This window comes from Stigmatopora nigra, chromosome 10 (genome assembly GCF_051989575.1).
Source record: "Stigmatopora nigra isolate UIUO_SnigA chromosome 10, RoL_Snig_1.1, whole genome shotgun sequence".
NCBI lineage: Eukaryota > Metazoa > Chordata > Actinopteri > Syngnathiformes > Syngnathidae > Stigmatopora > Stigmatopora nigra.
This window is the reverse complement of record NC_135517.1, coordinates 1,670,759-1,690,749: the sequence shown is the minus strand read 5'-3', so window position 1 is coordinate 1,690,749 and position 19,991 is coordinate 1,670,759. Positions and strand designations below refer to the sequence as shown.

The window sequence follows — 19,991 nt, the reverse complement described above, 5'->3', positions numbered from 1 at the left end:
TTTAAAAAACGTTTAAAATACTTAAAAAAAACGTATAAAATACTTTAAAAAAAACGTATAAAATACTCAAAAAAACGTAGAAAATACTCAAAAAAACGTATAAAATCATCAATAAACTTATAAAATACTTTAAAAAATGTATAAAATACTCAAAAAACGTATAAAATACTCAAAAAACATATAAAATACTCAAAAAACGTATAAAATATTCAAAAAACATATAAAGTACTCAAAAAACATAACCTAACAGCTATAATACTCCCACTTAACAACTCTAAAAGTAAAAAACTTAACAAATTCACTAAGTCGCACCTGATCCTAACCAAACTATAAAAAAAAATGTGACCAATACTCCGTAAGCACAAAAAAATGATAAAAAAATTCCACCTTTTTAAATCCTGCCTTTAGTGAATCACATAAACCATTCGGCCAATCACGTGAGAGCTGAGTGTGTGGGCTTCTTTGTTTGCCTAGCGACAACAGCGAGAAGTAGCAAGCAGGTGGAAAGTGACAACAACAGGTGCATTCATGCCCCTCCCCTTTCATCTCGCCGCACATTCACCTGCAAATCCACAAAAAAAATACCCGCGCAATCCCAAGACCGCTAAAATGCGGGTTAATAATTACCCCGACTTTGTTTAATTAAGCGTAACGTATCAACTGTTTTCATTTCCCACATGGCGACAGGTGTTTCAACCCGAAACATGTTTTTTTAATAAAGATAAATTACTTTATTGAATGAAAATCAGAATAATTTGGGTGCATACACAAAAAAAAGCGGGGTACAAAAAAAAATTGAAAGAACACGTCATGGGCACATTGCACTATAAAACATACGAGTTGAAAGAAACGTTACAATTTATCGATATTTGGCGAGCGTGTTTTTTGTGGCGTAAACTTTGGCGGAAATGTTTGGTCCCGGCCTTCCCGCGTTTTTAAACGATTTGGTTGTCGGTGGGTGTTGAATACTGCAAACGTGAATTGAGGACACAAATGGTAATGAGGTAAATAAGACAAAGATTTCAAAGGAAATAAAATAAAAAAATTCGAGGCATAAATTCATTTCATTTATGGCTTTGATTTGTACAGTAATCCCTCGATTATTGCGGTTTTTGTGCAGCCAACATAGCCGCAAAATACCAAAAAAAAATGCAAAGTAGGGTCACCCCTATTTAAACAATATATATATATATATATATATATATATATATATATATATATATATATATATATATATATATATATATATATATATATATATATATATATATATATTTTTTTTTTACTTCAGTTCTGAGTTGTAGAAGCAAACAGAAGAAAGGGGAGTGGCTTCCACTTGCTAGTTTTAGCATGAATTTTTTGCATTTTTATGAATTTAAAGAAAATTACTTATGTATTTTACATTTTTATGAATAAAAAAAATATTTATGTATTCTTACTTCACTGTTGGGTTTTAATAGCAAGTGGAGAAAAGGGGTGTGGCTTCTGCTTGCAAATTTTAGCGTGATTTTTTTGCACTTTTTATGAATTTTTAGAAATTCTTTATGTATTTCACATTTTTATGAATTTAAAAATATATTTATGTATTCTTATTTCACTGCTGAGTTTTGGTAGCAAGTGGAGAAAAGGGGAGTGGCTTCTGCTTGCAAGTTTCAGCCTGAATTTTCACATAATTGTGAATTTAAAAAATATATTTATGTACTTTTTACTTCAGTTCTGAGTTCTAGTAGCAAACAGAGAAAAGGGGCGTGGCTTCTGCTTGCAAGTTTCAGCATGAATTTATGCATTTTTTACGAATAAAAAAGAAATTATTTACCTATTTTTAATTCCTGAGTTCTAGTAGCAAACAGTTGAAAGGGGCGTGGCTTCCACTTGCAAATTTCAGCCTAAATTTTCACATTTTTGATAAATTTAGAAAAATATATTTATATATTTTTTTTACTTCTAGTTCTAATAGCAAACCTACTAAAACTTCCCCAAAAAATTTTAATTAACAAAAAAAAAAATTACCCTCAAAAAACCACAATCCCGCAAAAAAACCGCGATATTCGAGGGATTACTGTACTATTAACACTGTAGTAACACTGAGTGCACAACTTCTTTCGGCGTTCCTATCATCGGGAGTCATCAGTAAAAACGGAAACTTAAGCTGTAGTCAAAACAGAGGCTTACGGCGGCCATCTTTCAGCTCTTTTTTATCCAAAAAAAAAAGGGGCAGCGGTGTCACCCAACTCTCCGCCGGCGAAGATCGCTACACCTGTTAGCACCTCATCTCTCTACGCCGCGATTCCACGGACAGCTGTTTACACGATGTTTTTTGTGCGTTTTTTGTGTCGCCGTATATTTGGTGGGCTTTTTTTTGTACCACCCACGCGCCCCCCAAAAGTTCTCAGCAGCTGTTTCCGTCCGGGTATTGATCCCGAGCTATCCGGCGCCGGGAAAAAAAAAACAAGTTCAGTACATATTTGGTCTTCGTAATGCACACAATGGCAGCAAGGGCGGCGATAGTGAGCTCGGGTCCGATTTTTTTGGTCCGGAAACTTGCAAAAATATGGAAATGATCTGCGTTGTGATCCATAATGAGGACTAATTCCTTCCATTTTTTCTTATAGGTGTCTTTTCAATGGGTTTTTTTAGGGGAAGGAGAGGATTTCCATAGGCGACCAGTCGTGGGTTTTCGTCCTGGCGGGTTTTCTTCACACGTTAGCGGAGCAACACCCCGAGGAGGTGTGTTTTTGGAGTAATGACATGCGGCTGAAGGTGCGAGAACAGACGCCGCATTGGTATTTCTTGACTTCGGCGTGGGTTTGAAGGTGGGCTCGCAGGTTGGAGCGGTCGGCGAATGCTCGGTTGCAGTGGGGGCAGGAGAATGGACGTTCTCCTATGATAGGAAAGAAGGGAAATGGTTAAGTTTAGGTATTGTCCTGGTTTTGAGGTCCTTGTTGGTGTAGTGTTTAACAAGTGGTGCGCCGCGAGAATATGTAGTAAGAGAGATAAATGAATAGGAATGTAATGAGATTGAAATTTGAGGTATTGAAGGGTTTAAATCAAAATATGATGAATGATATATGATTATGGATTACAGTAATCCCTCGATTTTTGTGGTTAGTGTAGACCAAACATGGCCACGATAAATGAAAAATTGGAAAAGTAGGGTCATTGCTATTTAAAATGTATATACGTATATACATATTTTTATATATATATATATATATATATATATATATATATATATATATATATATATATATATATATATATATATATATATATATATATATATATATATATATATATATATATATATATATATATATATATATATATATATATATATATATATATATATATATATATATATATATATATATATATATATATATATATATATATATATATATATATATGCTTTTTTACTTCAGTGCTGAGTTTTATTTAAAATATACATCTATATATATATATTTTTTAATTTATTTTTATTTTTTTTTATTTCAGTGCTGAGTTGTATTTATAATATATATGTATATATATTTTTTATTATTTATTTTTAAATCTATTTCATTGCTAAGTCCTAGTTGCATGCTTATGAAAGGGGGAGTGGCTTCCCATTTTTACATTTTTATGAACTTTAATTTTTTTTTATAATTTATAAAAAATTCCTCTAGAAAAAAACTCGATGTAGTGAAGTCGTGAAGTCGTGATAATCGAGGGATTACTGTATACTATTACAATATTCAAATTGTTAAACAGTCATTTTCTTGCTTATTTTTCTCTTACATGACCTGGAAGTTGTTTGGTTTCTAAGGCATCAACTTTTACCGACCTAAAGTCCACGTGAGTACATATTTTTTTGCATAAATTTAGGATATCAAAGTCAAATTTGGAAAAAAGTCATAAAATGATGCAATTTAAAAAACTTATTTTTGCCTCACTCCAACCAGAAACTCTACAAGGTCAACTTTTGGTGACATTAAGTCAACGTAAAAAAATAAATGTTGAAACTTTATGCGATTCCTGCCGATAAAACTTAGATAACAAAGACTATTGTCAATATAGCCGACATAGTTTTAAACCCTTAAGATTTTTTCCAATGCAAAAAACACCACCACTCAAAAAACATTGTTAAAAACTACCTTAACACACTATCCTACCAAGATAGCAACAACAAAAAACCCAAACTGAATGTAAGTCAACCCAACTAGCATGATTAGATCACAACCTAACAAGATTAGCATGCTAACAACTTACCCCAAGCTCTCCTTGATAAAACCCACTAATCAACCCCCATTGTATCACAAAAAAAACCCTTGATAAGACAATTATCTCCCCATTGTTACCATCCCATTAAACACAATACCCAATCAATACCCGAACAGAGTCTAACAGAAAAAAATTGATTAGCACAAAATCCCATTGAGTCACGTTATGGTGGACTTCCACCTAGCTTAGCTACCAAAATAAGACTAGGGAATCTAACCTGTGTGCGTCCGGATATGACCGCGTAGCAGCCAAGGTCTGGAGAAGGCCTTCCCGCAGGTCGTACATACACACGGTAGGGTATGTGAGCGGATATGCATCTTCAAGGCCCCTAAACTTGTATACTCTTTGGGGCAATGTTTGCAAAGGAAGGCCGGCCTACTGGTGGGTAATGGAGCCTCCCTTTCCAATTCTTCTGGGGGTACCACAAGGGTTGTAGTACCCGTACATTTCATCCGTTGGCGAGGGGCGTAGGTGTGTACCGGTTCCGGGCTGGGGGGGTCCGAAGTTCGGCCTTCGTCTTCCTCGCCGCTGCTACTGGCGTTGCTACTGAGGCTGGATGGGGAACTCAGGTCCAATGGGATGCTGGTAGTGGATTCTGTTGTTTGGGTAGTGGGTAGGTAGAGCGTAGGGAGGACGCTCAGGTCCCAAACTAAGCCGGCTGTCAAGCAGGTGGCGCTGGAGGAGAGTTGGGCCAGGGGATATTTGGTCGATGACGTATCTGGGGGGAGAAGGATGAGGTCATGGTCAAGAAATTGGGGGTTTGGGGGAGGGATATGACGGGTTTTTTACTGTTTTGGGGGTTTTTGGGGTTCGAACCCGCGGACTTTTGCGTTTTTTTTTTTTTTTAATGGGCCGTTTCCTCCCACATATTCACGAGGGTATGTTATATGAATGGAGCTCTGTCCGCCATCGGTTAAGAAAGGGGGGGTTTGAGTATAACGGTAGTTAGTTAGGGGAGTTGAACCCAGATTTTTTTGGTTTGAGACTTTAAAAAAGTGCTGGAAAGTTGAGGAGTTTCTCACCAACGTGCACAGTTACGTAAGCGGAGTTTTTTTTTGTGTGGAGTTGAAGTACTGAAAATAGAAAAGTGTATTATCATTACTTACCATTTTGACATTCCAGTTCGCTGTAGTTAGGTTTTTGTTTGGCAAAGTACTTTTTCACCAAAAAAGATCGAGGCATTGTGTCAAAAAAAAAACCTGACGTGCGTAAATGGATCCAAATTGGACGCAAACTTTGGAACCCAACGTCTTCTTTCCGAGTAGGGGAGGTATGGAAAACCAAAAAAACTACATAAAACTACAAAAACAACCAAAACAATGTAGGCTCCAATAGTCCAAAAAAAAGTTGAGTTGAAAATCAGCAGGCCAGCCCGTCTGCAGCTTTCATGTAGAATGACTAAATGCTGGCCTCTGTTCTGAAATACTGACACAGGCGATAGGGGTGTGCTCGCCTCCAGGGCCCACCCCACCACCACTACACCCCCCCCCCCCCCCCCCACCACCACCACCACTAGCGCCATTCCCCCCTCCCCCGCCAGGAAAGGGCCTTCATGCTTCCACTCCTCTCCACAACCCAAACATGCAACTTTTGTAGACAGGATTCCAACAGTGCAGACTTAAAAAAAATGTGATAGCTTAGTAAACACATTCATGTCAATGACTACTTTACAAGTATAACAACAAAGAGATACATATGGCCAAGTGTAAAGATGTAAGACATAAAGTGGGAAAAGTTATTGGCAAGGAAAAGTGGATTTAGTGTTAGCATGTAGCATAAAATTAAATTGGGATTCAGGGGTGTTGGACTCTGGCATGTGGGACCATTTTGGATGTAATATTTAGATTTTTTTTTAATGAATGGATTAAAAGAAGTGGATTAAAAGCCCTGAATGTTCAGTTTTTTATAGATTTAAAACAATGTTTATTTTAGATTTTTTGAAATATATTTTTAGATTTTACAAAATGATTTTTGAATTAAAAACACAGAAAAATATGATTTAAAAATGACAATTATCGATTCAAAAAGGGGGAAAACAGGAAATTTAATTTATACATCTATACTTTTCATTTAAATTAGATCCTAAAATAGAAAGTTGGCACTCATGATTTACTTTCCCGGGCCGTATAAAATGATAAGGCGGGCCAGATTTGGCCCCCGGGCCGCCACTTTGACACATGTGCTGTAAATTCATTAGACAGACAAGTGATGATCACTTCAAGGAAAATGGGAACACTTAATGACAATGTTTCATGCAGAACAGACGACTCTTTGTAGGGTTTCATCTCACTCAGTCACCAGATGATGTTATGATATTTAAGACATATGACTCATAAGTGTTATAAAATGACAATATTCACAAAATTGACTGATATTTTTGCGCTTTATTCATGTTAATAGTTGCTGTTGGTAGTTTGTTTGGGTGTTTAAAGACGAACAAAAAAATAGGAACTTTTTAAGGTAAGTTGCATTGCATTGCTAAACTTCAGATGGTAATCATTTAGATCTGGTTTACAAACATTTTCAAATGATTATTTAAGTATGTTGATATAGATTTCCTGTTCATGGTTATTCTGGGTGGCCTTACAGTTGTACAGTGTAAAACTGTTTTGTCAGTTACATGTCTGGAGTTTAAAAGTCATAAAGTAGAAGGGTATTTTACTTGATGTCATTAAACGTGACACCCTCTATTACGGTAAACAAAGCAACCACTTGACCCTCGTGTAAAGCACATGTGGTCAAAATGGGGGGTGTCCCGAATAGAAGTTTTTCATAGAGAGCATGAGCGACACCTGACGGACAAAAGTAGAAGTGATATACAATGACGTATTTGGAACGCAGGAACATTGGAAATTCCCCTTTTGGAACGGGAAGATTAATTGTTAAAACAATCGTAATTCTTCTGGATTCGTTGTATTTTTTTCTAAAGATAATTAAAAAATAAACTAGCTTTAAAAAGATGTATACATTTGTATTCATAATTCTGTCGTGTTTTACAAAGAGTTATAGTCACATTTGTAAAAAAACAAAAATGTCGTCTGTGTTAAAATATGAATTTATGCAGAATTTTGTTCACTCACAAAGATCCTGACTAAAGTTTTACTGTCCTAAGATTTTATTGAAAAAATAAATAAAGCCAAAAACGTTGACGTTGCTACCGTTAAATAAAAAAGAAAAACGGAGAAGCAACAGGCCATTACGATAAGAAGGTACTTTTCTTGCTCCAAGTGTTTGCTCCTTTTCTTTGACAATCCCTGATTGGTAGTCTGTTAACATGGGCGTAGCCAAGAGGGTATCCTCCGGGCTCTCATTGGTTAAGAATTTTAAATACAAACAACAAGATTTGCAATTGTTTGGTCCGGTCTGAAGTTCGTGAACGTTGTCCTCAAAAATCCTTTATTTATTGTATGACATTCACCAAAGGTAAGAACCATATTCGATAAAAAATGAATATCAGATAAAAATTCTAAATGTACATAGCTGTATTAGTGTGTATAAAATATAGTGCGCTTTTTAATCGCTAATTGCCTATTGACTGCAGCTGGTTATTGAATGAAGAGCTAGTTATGAATGCTATTTTTGTCATTATGAGTTCAATTTATGCGTTACTTGAATGACTAAAATATATATTAAGCTCTGATAAATTGTAATTTGACACATAAAATATGCTTCAAGCCCTGCTTAGTTGTAATTTGACGTTTTTTCTGTCAGAATCCGAATGATTTTCATTGTTCAAACGTTAAGGCTAAGCATCATTCTATTTAACCACGTTTTGTCAATATAACGCTAGTTAGTGTGCATTTTTTTTAAAGATACAGTTACATTTTAACAAAATATTTTATAATAATCTCGTCCCTTTGTTGAGAGACAGATGGACGCTACCTACCAATCAATGCATTATTATTCAAATCATGTTTCATTGAATGGATTAGTCAGCTGAGTAAACAATGTTGAACAAATGGAAAACATCATGGAGGGGGATTGTTTTATTTAAATTAAATTATGTTGTATTATTATTCTCTTTAGAAAAAGGAAGATACGTCAAAGAAAAGCAATAATGCTGAGAAAGCTCGCTTATTTGCTTTTTGGTGGAGAAAAGGATGCTTCTGAGGAAGTTGTTCCTGAAAAAGTGGAAGAAGAATGGCTTGTGGTTACTCATCAAGGTTGGTTGGGAAATGCTTTAAATTTTTATTTAACACTAGAAACTATTTTTCCTCTGTGTATTTTTATAAAACTTTTTTTTTCCTCCTAAAGGTACAACTGAATGTTTGACCCTCAAGCTATTTCTTTCCTGTTGATTTTTCTCATTTAAGCACAATATTTAACAACATAGATTTAATTGACTACTATTTCATCTTTGGTAAGATAGTTCAAAACATTGTCTTGGCTCTATAGTATCTGCAATTGTCCTCCCAGAAGCCACATCTGCAGAGATCGCAATTGTGGAGGCGCCCACTGGATCCTCGGAATCGGTTACCAATCCAACGATGATTACCAACCTAGAAACTACAAGGTAAGTTTCATAGTAAAGCTACATACTTTCCGTGTTTTCTTGCATATAAGCCGCCTCTGCATAAAAGCTGTACCCTTAAATTGCCTTAAAATCATTTAAATGTACAATTTCTCTCGTATAAGCCGCCCCCTGATTCACAATTTTCACCTCCATATTCATGGTTTTAATAGGGAGTACAAATCTGTTACTTTGAAGGGGAAAATCTTTTTAAAAATCATCACACGGGGTATTTCTGAGATACTGTATGAATCAAAAGCACATTATTAGGGTCAATATCATAAGGAAGTTAATATGCTTGTTTTTCAAAATACAAAATATCAAATTATTTTGTGCATTCCGTGTTTTTATGCGCATATAGGCCGTACCCTCGATTCAGTCATATTTTTTTTGTCCGACAAAACCGGCTTATATGCGAGTAAATGCACTAAAATCACTTGTAAACGTAGCTTTAGATCAGGGGTCTCTAAACCAGGACCCACAGCAGCCTTTGACATCCAGTTTGGAGACCCCTGCTGTAGATTAATTGTAGAACAAATCACCTTAAATTCCCTTGTAAAACCTGAACTGAATTCTACTTATTTCAGGGCAACAGAGCCAGCAAGTGAGCAATCCACAGTAGATAGCCAAGAAACTGCTAAAAGCATTCATGCTACCTCCGAAATACTTTGTCCTCCAACTAAAACCCTGCAAGAGCTCACAGAGTTAACCTCCATGAAAAAGACCCGTGAAACATACCAGCCCAAATCTTTTCCCGCTATTCAGCAACGTAATCGTATTCGCCATGGATTCCAACACCGCTCCTTCTCGCTACAACAACCTGGACAACGTGCATTCGGTCATTGAAGCAACGCAAGTGCCCGGCAATTCTCGGTATGACAGAATTTTAGATCTGACACCTGAGATTTCATATAATTTCAGTAATACCTTGGAATACGAGAAATTTGACATCCCAGGAAAACTCGGAGCAAATTTTTACCTTGAGATAAGAGAGAAAATTTGAGATACGAGCATACCAGATAGTTCCCGATTCACTGCTTATGAAAACAGCATCCTTTCTCGGCACATCTAAACATATCTACGAAAATACGAGTAAATTGACATACGAGATCAGTCCCGGAACGTATTAAGCTCGTATCTCAAGGTATTACTGTACCGCACTTGTTATTAAATCAAGCCGGCAGCTACATTTAGATCCACTATTGTTTTTAGAATTAGAATCCATCCATTTTTGCTTTCAAACATTTGGAAATTGTCTTAAAGCTTTTAAGCTTTTTTTGTTCCGTCCACTCGTATGTATTTCACTACATTTTATTAATAAAATACTAAAAAGTATATTTACCGTGCCTGTTCTTTACTGTTAATTCTCGGTAACTACACTATCTGTTTTTCCACTCTAATAATAACAAAATAGCTTTTTTTTAACATTTCTACCAATATATTTAATAACAATTGATCACCATGGTTATGGTATAATTTGAATATATTATGTAAAATTGTCTTTTTTCTACTATCTTAACTATTTGTTCTGTTTAGTTCTCCATTCAATTACCAAAAGTTCCAGTATTAATGCACTAAATTTCATTTTATTTTATTCACCTTAGCCATGGGGTTGACTATTATGTCAATGTTGCAGGTTGACCTTGTCATAATCTGATGTGTATTGTATTTAATTTAAATATTTGTGGTGTACTTTATGTCAAGCCGTCATCTTCAAGGGAGTACACAAATGGTACATAGTAATTAGTAATCAAGTTTTTCTTCTTGGAATTTTACGAGTACATTAAACAGTTTTTGCCTTCTTTTTTTAAACGTTTAGAGAAATTCTGCTATTGTTTGTATTTACCTTCCACTCTAATTATTATTCATTTGAAAGTGTCATATAAAGTTCATCATTACATTTAATGTGATCTGCAAATTTCAGTATGTGGTTTTTACTAATTCTGTCACATTTTCAGGAACGTTTTCACCTTTCTTGTTTGCCAAAAAAGAACATTTAGGGAACATGTGCTTGCTGAGGAGCGCCAAGTTTGTTATTTAAAACTGATGTACCGTCAAGATAGTGTCAACCTTGCATGCCAGGTGACGTGTCACGTGGGATCAGTCCTGGGACAAACATGTCACTCAAAACAAGTACGTATGGGTTAAATATTTTGCCCTATCTGCTTAAAGTCAATTGTTAACATAGTCATTTTCATTAGAACTTCATTTATAATAGCAATTTTAACTTGGCAGTAGTAATGTAAAACTGTTGCTATGAGTTCTTTGTGTAATGTTCAATGATGTCTACAGTATTCCCTTATTTATCGCAATTTTTTCTGCTATTAATTATTTTTAAAATAATGTCTTAAAATCTTTATATTTTTATTGTATTTTTTTTGTCTTATAGGTTAATGGTGGAGCTGAGTGGTTTGTGCATTTGCCTAAGCTATAGACACTCAGCCAAAGAGCCACATTAGGCTTGTGAGCCTTAGGTTGTCTACCTTACTTGGTCAACTTTGATAGCAGTGGCGATGGGTGGGAGTCAGAATTGCCCACAGCCAATCACAAAGCATAAAGAGATAAAGGCTTGCTTTCTCACTGGTTGTTCAATAAACTAACTCCGCCTTCTTTTTCCTCCTCCTATGCAGCACTTTGTGATCAAATCTCATGGCGTGGTTGATCTTATGTCACCAGTCCGTCAAATCTTCTCCCCTGATCAAAAACGCAGTCACGCACTGTCATTGAATGCAACGTGTCCTCAACACCCGCTTTCTACCTTTAATATTGCAGGCGGAGATGAAAATGCTCAATTTTCCCAGTGGGCGTGAACGCATCTCGGCTGTGTATTAGATGTGAAGAAGACGCTTCTCTCTCACTCTGAGGAAACCAACTGTGCTTAAACGTGTGCTATGATTATCAAGTCTCCGATTTTCTGGCTGTAAGCGAAGGCCACCGAACTTTGCGAGGTGAGCTTTTATTTTGGAAACACTTTCAAAACAAGCATTTTGAACACATGTAAACCGCTTTTAACTGGTCTTTCATTAGGTTGACTCTTTTTTAAAGACGCAATGGAGTCCAGTACGGTGTTGAAAGACAAGTTTTTCATCGTCGTCCGCGGAAAGTCGCGCAAAGGCTTCAGCCGGGGATGTATTGGCCGTGTGGTGTCCGAGACGCAAGCGGAGCTGAGGGGGCTCGTTTACGGCCAAGGGAGCCCCCATAATGGGGGTGTCGTACGGAGGGAGGACACGTACAGACTGAGCCGACATCAAGCTCAACTCCTGATTTTTGTCTCCTCGGCAAGTCAACGCCTGGAGCTGCTGTGCAATCCGCAACTCTTTATGGCCATTTGTGAGCTGACCGTGGATGACTTGGTGGTGGTGAAGAACCGCAAGGGACATCTACCGGGTCTGGTCAAGAACCTGATGCAGGTTGAGAGGAAGGAGACTAAGGATGATCTGCACATGTTGGGATTTGAAGTGGAATTTGTGGTAAGTGACAAGGGGGGAATAAAGGGAAGTTGACACTGTTTAGATCATTGGTGTTAAAGTGGTGGCCCGCGGGCCAAATCTGGCCCGCTGCATCGTTTTGTGCGGTCCGAGAAAGTAAATTATGAGGGCTGACTTTCTGTTTTAGGATCAAATTCTAATGAAGATTATAGATGTGTATTAAATTTCTTGATTTTCCCCTTTTAAATCAATAATTGTCATTTTTAAAGTATTTTTTCTGGTTTTAGTTCAAAAATATTTTTGTAAAATCTAAAAAATCAAATTCAAATGATTAGAGATGATGTATATTTTAGATTTCGCCCTTTTTAAAATCTATTTTCATTTCAGGAATATTCGAGAGATTAAGGTACACTCTTAATCAATCCAAAAAATTGCTGACATATATTGAAGCCTGATTTTTTATTTTTAAAAGACTTGCACACTTGTACTACAATACTGACATACCTGTTAACCTAAAAAAAAATTCTGTATTTTACACGTTTTTATCATTTAAGGGGGATTGTAATCCTTAATTAGGGGTCCAATTGGGCAAAATTGACAGGTATATACTGAAAATAATTTACCTCTCTAACCACAACAACAAAAAATAACAACTATCAAACCACCTTAACTTGAGCACATTTGATAAACTCTATTTTATCTTTGTGTATTTATTTATTCACCCATTGTCTTTTTTAAACCCATTCCAGGACCACGATGTGACCTCACCCACTAAAAAGCCAGCCCCCCTCCACCTGTTCAGTGCTGCAGAGATTACCCAGGTGGTCCCATCTTACTCCATCCCCCTCGGACTGAACTGGAACGCAAGCCAACCGGGTACGTGGTCACAATGTTGTGTTATCAGTCAGAGTACAATCACGTGTATGATGTCAGTCGAAGAACTGGTCTGGTTCCACAGGAATGCAGAAAAGTCTCCATATTTTCAAACATACTGTCTTCCCGTGTTGTTGTTAAGGATCCTATATAACTTGACTTTTTAACCTGTTAACTTTATAACCCTACATTTTTTTCAGGTACAACAAAAAAGGCAGTGACCCGCATTAATTCAATGCCAAATATGAAAATGTATGGACGAGTTAAATCAAAACTTCCAGAGAGGAGGATCGAGCCGAGTCCAGAGCTAAATACAACTTTCGAAGTGGGCTCCATGGTGGAGGTCATGTCCAATACGGGGATCTTGGTACATGGAGTTATCCGGTGGCTTGGTGTCCCAACGGGAAAAACTTCAGAGTGGGCCGGTGTTGAACTGGTAAGACTCCCTTTCAACTGGTTTTAAGGATTTTCGCTTTTTGCGAATACACAAACAAACGGTACATACGAACATTTCTGCAAAACAAAAAGACTTAAGTGCGCCTTTATAGTGGTGAAAATACAGTAATTGCTATTGACTTCCAGGTATGAAGCACTCACTACTTCACAGTCACCTCTAGAGCCAGCCATTGTTGATGTTTTGGATTTTTTGTATAAAATCTTGCAGTGGGGGGAGAGCTATATGATGGAAGATTTTGTAAACTAAGATGGCATCTGGATATTTAATAGTATTGTTTCAGTTCAGGTCTTTGTGTTTTTGTAAATATCCGACAGTGGTGGTTTTTCGTTTTTGGTTTTCTTTTTTTTCCATATATAAGGCGCACTGGATTATAAGGCGCACTGTCTATTTTGGAGAAAATTTAAGACTTTTAAGTGCGCCTTATAGTCGTGAAAATACGGTACCTTACTCTGCAGTGCGGAAGTGTGTGACGTATATCTCCGGTGCGCAAACAACCTTTCATTTCTATCATAAAATATCTGGTGCATCCAAATAACACAACTTAAATATACAAATGCACTTGTATAAACATTCAATATACTTATATAGGCCTTAAATATAAATTATAATACAAAATAAAGCACTGAATCAACTTCAATTTGAACACTTTCAACTTATGAACACTTTCAACTTATGAACACTTTCAACATATGAACACTTTCAACTTATGAACACTTTCAACTTATGAACACTTTCAACTTATGAACACTTTCAACTTATGAGCACTTTCAACTTATGAACACTTTCAACTTATGAACAACCACTCAGAACCTAACTTGTTCATAAATATGGGAGCCTCTGTATTCGGAATCGATGACCTCCATTTTGTGTTTCAGGATTTTGACGTCAATGGCTGCTCTGATGGGACGCACGGAGGACTCCGATTGTTCGACTGCAAAAAGAACCGGGCTTTGTTCATCCCTGTCAATAAATGCAGCCCAGATAGCAGATTTTTTTGCTCCACCAATGGAAGTGACAATGGCAGCCAAGCCGAAATACCGCCAGGTTTGTTGTTTCATGCAAAATAATGTTGACATTTTCACTGTTTTGCATAAGTTGTTGACTTTTGTATGCAATTACTTTTGGAGAAAGATACTAGAGATAGATGGTTGGTAAACTTCAGAGCGATAGTTTTTGTGTATTTCATTGGCAAGTTAGCTTAAGCTAAGTTTGACATTTACAGTAATCCCTTGATTATCGGGGTTAATGCAGGACAAACATGGCCGCGGCAATTGAAAAATCACAAAGTAGGGTGAATTTTTTATTTATTTATTTTTTATTATTATTATTAAGCGGCTTCAGCTTGCAAGTTTCAGTGTGTATTTTCATATTTTTATTAAAATTACAAAAAAAAATATTAACAAAAAGTTTCTCCCAAAAAAAAGTAAAAAATGCGATGTAGTTGAATGTCTTTTTTACCATCCTTTAAAAATACAGGGTAGCAAAATTCTTAAATATATGCTTAGATTACTTTGGAATTGCTAAATGATATTAAAAAATAAATAAAATAAAATTGGGATTTAGGAACCTTTTGCAACTCTAATGTTCCGCCAAAAACGGCAGTTTTGACCAAGATCACAACAAGTTTATTTTGCTCTTAGCATCACATAAACAAGAAATGCTATCAAGTTGTTTACAGCGCTGTTGTCATGCAAAAATGTCATGAGCCAAGATCATATTATCGTCTTTTGTTTTTAAGCATGACTCGCATTTCTGATTAGAAATTACAGTGTAATTATAGTTTCGAGAAACTGTCTCTTGAAATAACTGCCTGGTGATTAAAAAATTGTTATTGTAATTTACGGTTAATTATACAAAGAAAATATCTCATTAGGTATGCTAACAATTTTACATGCTTTATAAATAGTTTTGAAGGTTAAAAAAAGTTGCTTTTCTTGAATGTATCACTAAAAAAACTATGTATTTGTGTGCTATAGAAGATCCTCCATACGTAGACTCTGAAGACTACGTGGCACCCATTGCTGAATCGGATGTCTCGTCTTTGTTACTGGGAAGAATGAAAGGGATTCAGGGTCACATCAATTCCTGCTATCTGGATGCCACCCTTTTCAGGTAAAAACAGTTCAACACCCTTCAAAAAAAATCTATTATTGTATTTTCTTAAGCCGTACCCTTAAAATAGCCTTTAAATCGTTGAATTTTACAATTTCTCTCGTATAAGCTGCCCCCGATTGACCATTTTCACCTCCATTTTCATGGTTTTAATAGGGAGTACAAATGTGTTACCATATTTTCTCAAATATAAGCCGTCTCTGCTTATAAGCCGTACCCTTAAATTGCCCCAAAATCATAGATTTTTACAATTTCTCTCGTATAAGCCGCTCACTGATTGACAACTAATGGTTTTAATAGGAGTACAAATGTGTTACCATATTTTCTCACATATAAGCCGTCTTTGCGTATAAGCCGTACCCTTAAATTGCCTTAAAATCATTGATTTTTTTACAATTTCTCTCGTATAAGCCGCTCCCTGATTGACATTTTTTACCTCCATATTTCTAGTTTCAATAGGGAGTACAAAATCTGTTAATTTGAGGGGAAAATCTTTTTTTTAAAAATCATCGCACTTGGTATTTTTGAGGTACTTTATGAATTGAAATGATCGCTTGCAAATTGTTGCCTGCATGTAGACAAATTCAACAAGGAAGTCAGGTGACCAGTACAACCAGAAAATACATTCATAGACGTCAAAATAAATTATGCTTGGCGTTTTATCTGTTTATCTTTCTCTATTTTAAAATAAATGACCGTATCGACCACATTGTCTTGCATTATGACGTTGTTCCGCATATAAGCCGTACCCTCAATTCAGTCAATTTTCTTTTTGAGAAAATACGGTAAGTGTTGCCAATTTGCAACCCTCTTACTTAATCATCTTGAATCATGTCAAGGCAGAAAGAATTTCCATGCACCCAGATAAAAAGCTAATGTTTTCTTATTCCAGTTTATTCAACTCTTCGGTGACCCTGGACAGTATCTGCCAAAAACCGGCTGACACTTTGCCGCCTGTTGCTTCCACGCTGAGAAAAATTATTAATCGTTTACGACGGTATTGTCACTTTCCTTTATAGTTATCCGCCCAAAAAAATGTCATTTATGGATTACCAATGCATTTTTTTTGCAGACAAGGTTTTGTGCCAGCTGCTAGCATCATGAATTTCCGCTATCAGCTTGGTTGTGATTCCTTTCGAACGGAAGAAAAAGGTTCGTAATTCTTGTTTTTTGGTTGTTTTTTTTTAAATATGAGGTATTCTTGCTATAGTGTGGTTTATATGATCTATTTTTTTGTTGTTATTTGACTGCAGATCCAGAAGAATTCATCACACTTCTCTTTCAAAAAGTTCTTGGCATTGAGCCAATGCTTAAACTCAGGTAGGAATTTGTACTATTTGGTTTTAAATCTATTTTTTACACAAGAGATGTTACTAAACACAATTTTTTTTCTACCAGGTCTAGAAATGAAAGTAGTCAAGGGGCGTATACGTTCCAGATCTTTTTGGAAAAGGAGCAAATGGCACAAATACCCACAGTTCAACAGTTGCTGGACACTTCATGCCTGTCGTCAGATGTCAAGTTTGAAGAGGTACAGCCAAGTGGTATCTCTTGTGAAATACTACACTTAAATATATCTAAGACTGTTTGTATTTACTTCTCAAAAAGAAAAACAAATAATAGTGAGTGACACCAATGTTTTTATCCAAGGAAAATCCATAAAAGTAGTCCAATAATTTAAATACCTAGGAATTACTCTTGACCCTCAAACAATGTAAAAAAAATAATAATAATAACATGCCAAATCAGAATAAAATCTATTTGTTCAATAGAAAGAATTCAGCAAAATTTTATCTTCACACAGGAGTTTCAGTATGGATTTCCACATTTTTATTAACTGTAAAAAATAAAAAAATAAAAAAAAACCTTGCAATGTAGTGAAGCCGTTAAAGTTGAAGAGTGAAATGGTGAGGGATTACTGTATTGACATATATTATATATATATGTTCATTAGCATTAACGTCAAGTAATACAAAATAAATAAACAATCTAAAGCCTTAATTGTTATCATATAAATCAATATTAATATCTTCATTAATATGTGCTGTCCCTTATTAATAAATAAATCAAACTCATACTCAAGAAATATGTTTCTATTTATCCCCATAATTTTTAAAAGCCACCTTTTCTCCATGCAAGCTTCAGCATAGATTTTCACATTTTTAAAACTTAAACTTAAAAATATAAACATTAATAAATATCCCCAGAAAAAAATCCGTAATGTAGTGAAACCTCAAGAGTTGAAGCGTGAAATAGTGAGGGATTACTGTATTTACATATACATATTCATTAACATGGATATAAATATCTAATTAATATGTGCTGTCACTTATTAATAAATAAATCAAATATGTTTCTATTTAGCCCTGTTATTTTTTTTAAATACCATTTTTTTTCCCTCCATCTTTAGATCCCATCCTGCCTGATAGTTCAGATGCCAAGATTCGGAAACAAGTATAAAATGTTCTCCCACATTATTCCTTCCGTTGAACTGGACGTCACGGACCTCCTATACAACTGTAAGTAACACATACAAACATCAACCAAAAAATATATAAAAACATAATTTTGTCATTTTACACTTTTTTTGTGTATACAGCTTTTAGAGAATGTTTCATCTGCGGACAAAAGGCCGAGCATGAATGTCTTCAATGTCTTCCTGATCGCAAAATGGACCCGGGAAGAATTAAGCAATTTTGCACAACCTGCAATACACAGGCAAGGCATTATTTGGGTGTCGTAGCTCATACATTTTAATGTTCCTTTATATTTATTTGAGTTTTTTGTTTATTTTTGCAGGTGCACAGACATTCGTCACGACAAGGACATTCTCCAAAGCCGCTGTCCATTCCGGACGAGGTGGCTTCAAATTCCCTGGCGGCAGGGCGGCACACCATGGAGCTTTTTGCCGTGCTCTGCATTCACACCAGCCATTACGTGTCTTATGTCAAATTTGGGCCTGACCCGCATTCCTGGCTCTTCTTTGACAGCATGGCGGACCGATGCGGTGAGGACATGCACAAAATACTTACCTGTCAACTTATACGTTTTTTTCCCTGTATTTTATATAGATACATATTTTTAAATAATTTCTAATAGTGCACGCCTGTGACATACGAGGAATTTGAGATACAAGTACAATTTTGGGCAAATGTTTGTCTTGAGATACGAGTACAATTTTGGGCAAATGTTTGTCTTGAGATACGAGTACAATTTGGGGCAAATGTTTGTCTTGAGATACGAGTACAATTTGGGGCAAATGTTTGTCTTGAGATACGAGTACCATTTTGGGCAAATATTTATCTTTAGATACGAGTACAATTTTGGGCCAATATTTATCTTTAGATACAAGTTCAATTTTGGGCAAATATTTGTCTTGAGATACAAGTACCATTATCGGGCTAATATTTATCTTTAGATATGAGTAGAATTTGGGGAAAATATTTATCTTGAGATACGAGTGCAATTTGGGGCAAGTGTTTGTCTTGAGATACGACTACAATTTGGGGCAAATATTTATCTTGAGATACGAGTACCAATTTGAAAAAAATATTTATCTTGAGATACAAGTACAATTTTGAGGAAAAATTTATCTTGAGATACGAGTAAAATTTATGGCAAATATTTATCTTGAGATACAAGACTAATTTTGACAGTTAATATTGTCATGCTTTAAGCATATAAATATAGCGTGTCAGCAAGCAATGTATCCGGACAGTCCAGCTGTTAGCTTCATACACCAATAATAATAAGAGGAGAAATTGGCTGAGGTTGACTGGCACGAAAACTGCGTCCATTTTAGCATGTTCGTGCAAACCTTGACATGTTTTGGTTTCCAAATGGAACGCTTATGCAAAACTATTGTCTTCTGATAAAAGCACATACGCAGATAAGGACGCACGCTAAGTTCTTGCTTTCATCACATGACAATCTCATCTCAGTCACGCGCTCTTCCTCGCAGGTGACGACGAAAGGGGCTTCAACATCCCAGAAATTCAGGCTTGTCCAGAACTGGGTGACTTTTTGGCTCAATCTGTGGAGGAACAAGCGCAAGCTAACCCCTCGCATACCCCTGAACTTGTGCGCAGGTTGCTGTGTGACTCCTACATGTTTTTATATCAGAAGCCAGCTGCAAGTCTTTCCACGTCAAACTATCGGGAGACATAAATTTATGAGGGCAAGAACGCCGTGTTCTTGAAACAGTGCTTAAATAATAACCTTGCACTTTATTCTGCTTATGAAAGCTAAACAACAGGGAGAGGAATTGCTTTAACATAACAGAAAATGCACAAATGTTAGGGATGAATAGCTTATTGTAGTGGTTTTTTTTTAAATAAAATGTTGTATTGCA

The 19,991-nt window shown here is 35.9% G+C and overlaps 3 protein-coding genes across 6 annotated transcripts; 2 read left to right on the top strand and 1 right to left on the bottom strand.

Annotated features, from left to right (window-relative positions):
* Positions 1–1,825: 1,825 nt before the first annotated feature.
* snai1a (snail family zinc finger 1a) lies at positions 1,826–5,669 on the bottom strand. The gene is made up of 3 exons (XM_077726827.1): positions 5,367–5,669; positions 4,478–4,978; positions 1,826–2,881 (listed from the first exon to the last, which is right to left on the bottom strand). The coding sequence occupies exons 1-3, from the start codon at positions 5,440–5,442 to the stop codon at positions 2,697–2,699; spliced, it is 762 nt and encodes a 253-aa protein (XP_077582953.1). The 5' UTR covers positions 5,443–5,669; the 3' UTR covers positions 1,826–2,696.
* On the top strand, positions 2,631–10,105 carry LOC144203414 (uncharacterized). Of its 3 annotated transcripts, XM_077726830.1 has the most exons (5): positions 2,631–2,760; positions 3,790–3,834; positions 8,287–8,423; positions 8,656–8,773; positions 9,358–10,105. In XM_077726830.1, exons 3-5 carry the CDS (start codon positions 8,318–8,320, stop codon positions 9,614–9,616), a joined length of 483 nt encoding a protein of 160 aa, XP_077582956.1. In that variant the 5' UTR covers positions 2,631–2,760; positions 3,790–3,834; positions 8,287–8,317; the 3' UTR covers positions 9,617–10,105. The 3 variants fall into 3 exon arrangements, with proteins under 3 accessions (XP_077582956.1, XP_077582957.1, XP_077582955.1); XM_077726831.1 differs by lacking the exons at positions 2,631–2,760; positions 3,790–3,834 and adding an exon at positions 7,550–7,683 and having other exon boundaries at positions 8,677–8,773; XM_077726829.1 differs by lacking the exons at positions 2,631–2,760; positions 3,790–3,834 and adding an exon at positions 7,550–7,683.
* Positions 10,106–10,761: 656 nt separating this feature from the next.
* Positions 10,762–19,991, top strand: cyld2 (cylindromatosis (turban tumor syndrome) 2). Of its 2 annotated transcripts, XM_077726825.1 has the most exons (15): positions 10,762–10,903; positions 11,543–11,718; positions 11,798–12,240; positions 12,948–13,074; positions 13,272–13,507; positions 14,404–14,572; positions 15,505–15,640; positions 16,533–16,637; positions 16,713–16,792; positions 16,894–16,960; positions 17,039–17,171; positions 18,051–18,159; positions 18,240–18,358; positions 18,440–18,647; positions 19,602–19,991. In XM_077726825.1, the coding sequence occupies exons 3-15, from the start codon at positions 11,821–11,823 to the stop codon at positions 19,805–19,807; spliced, it is 2,115 nt and encodes a 704-aa protein (XP_077582951.1). In that variant the 5' UTR covers positions 10,762–10,903; positions 11,543–11,718; positions 11,798–11,820; the 3' UTR covers positions 19,808–19,991. The 2 variants fall into 2 exon arrangements, with proteins under 2 accessions (XP_077582951.1, XP_077582952.1); XM_077726826.1 differs by lacking the exon at positions 10,762–10,903 and having other exon boundaries at positions 11,398–11,718.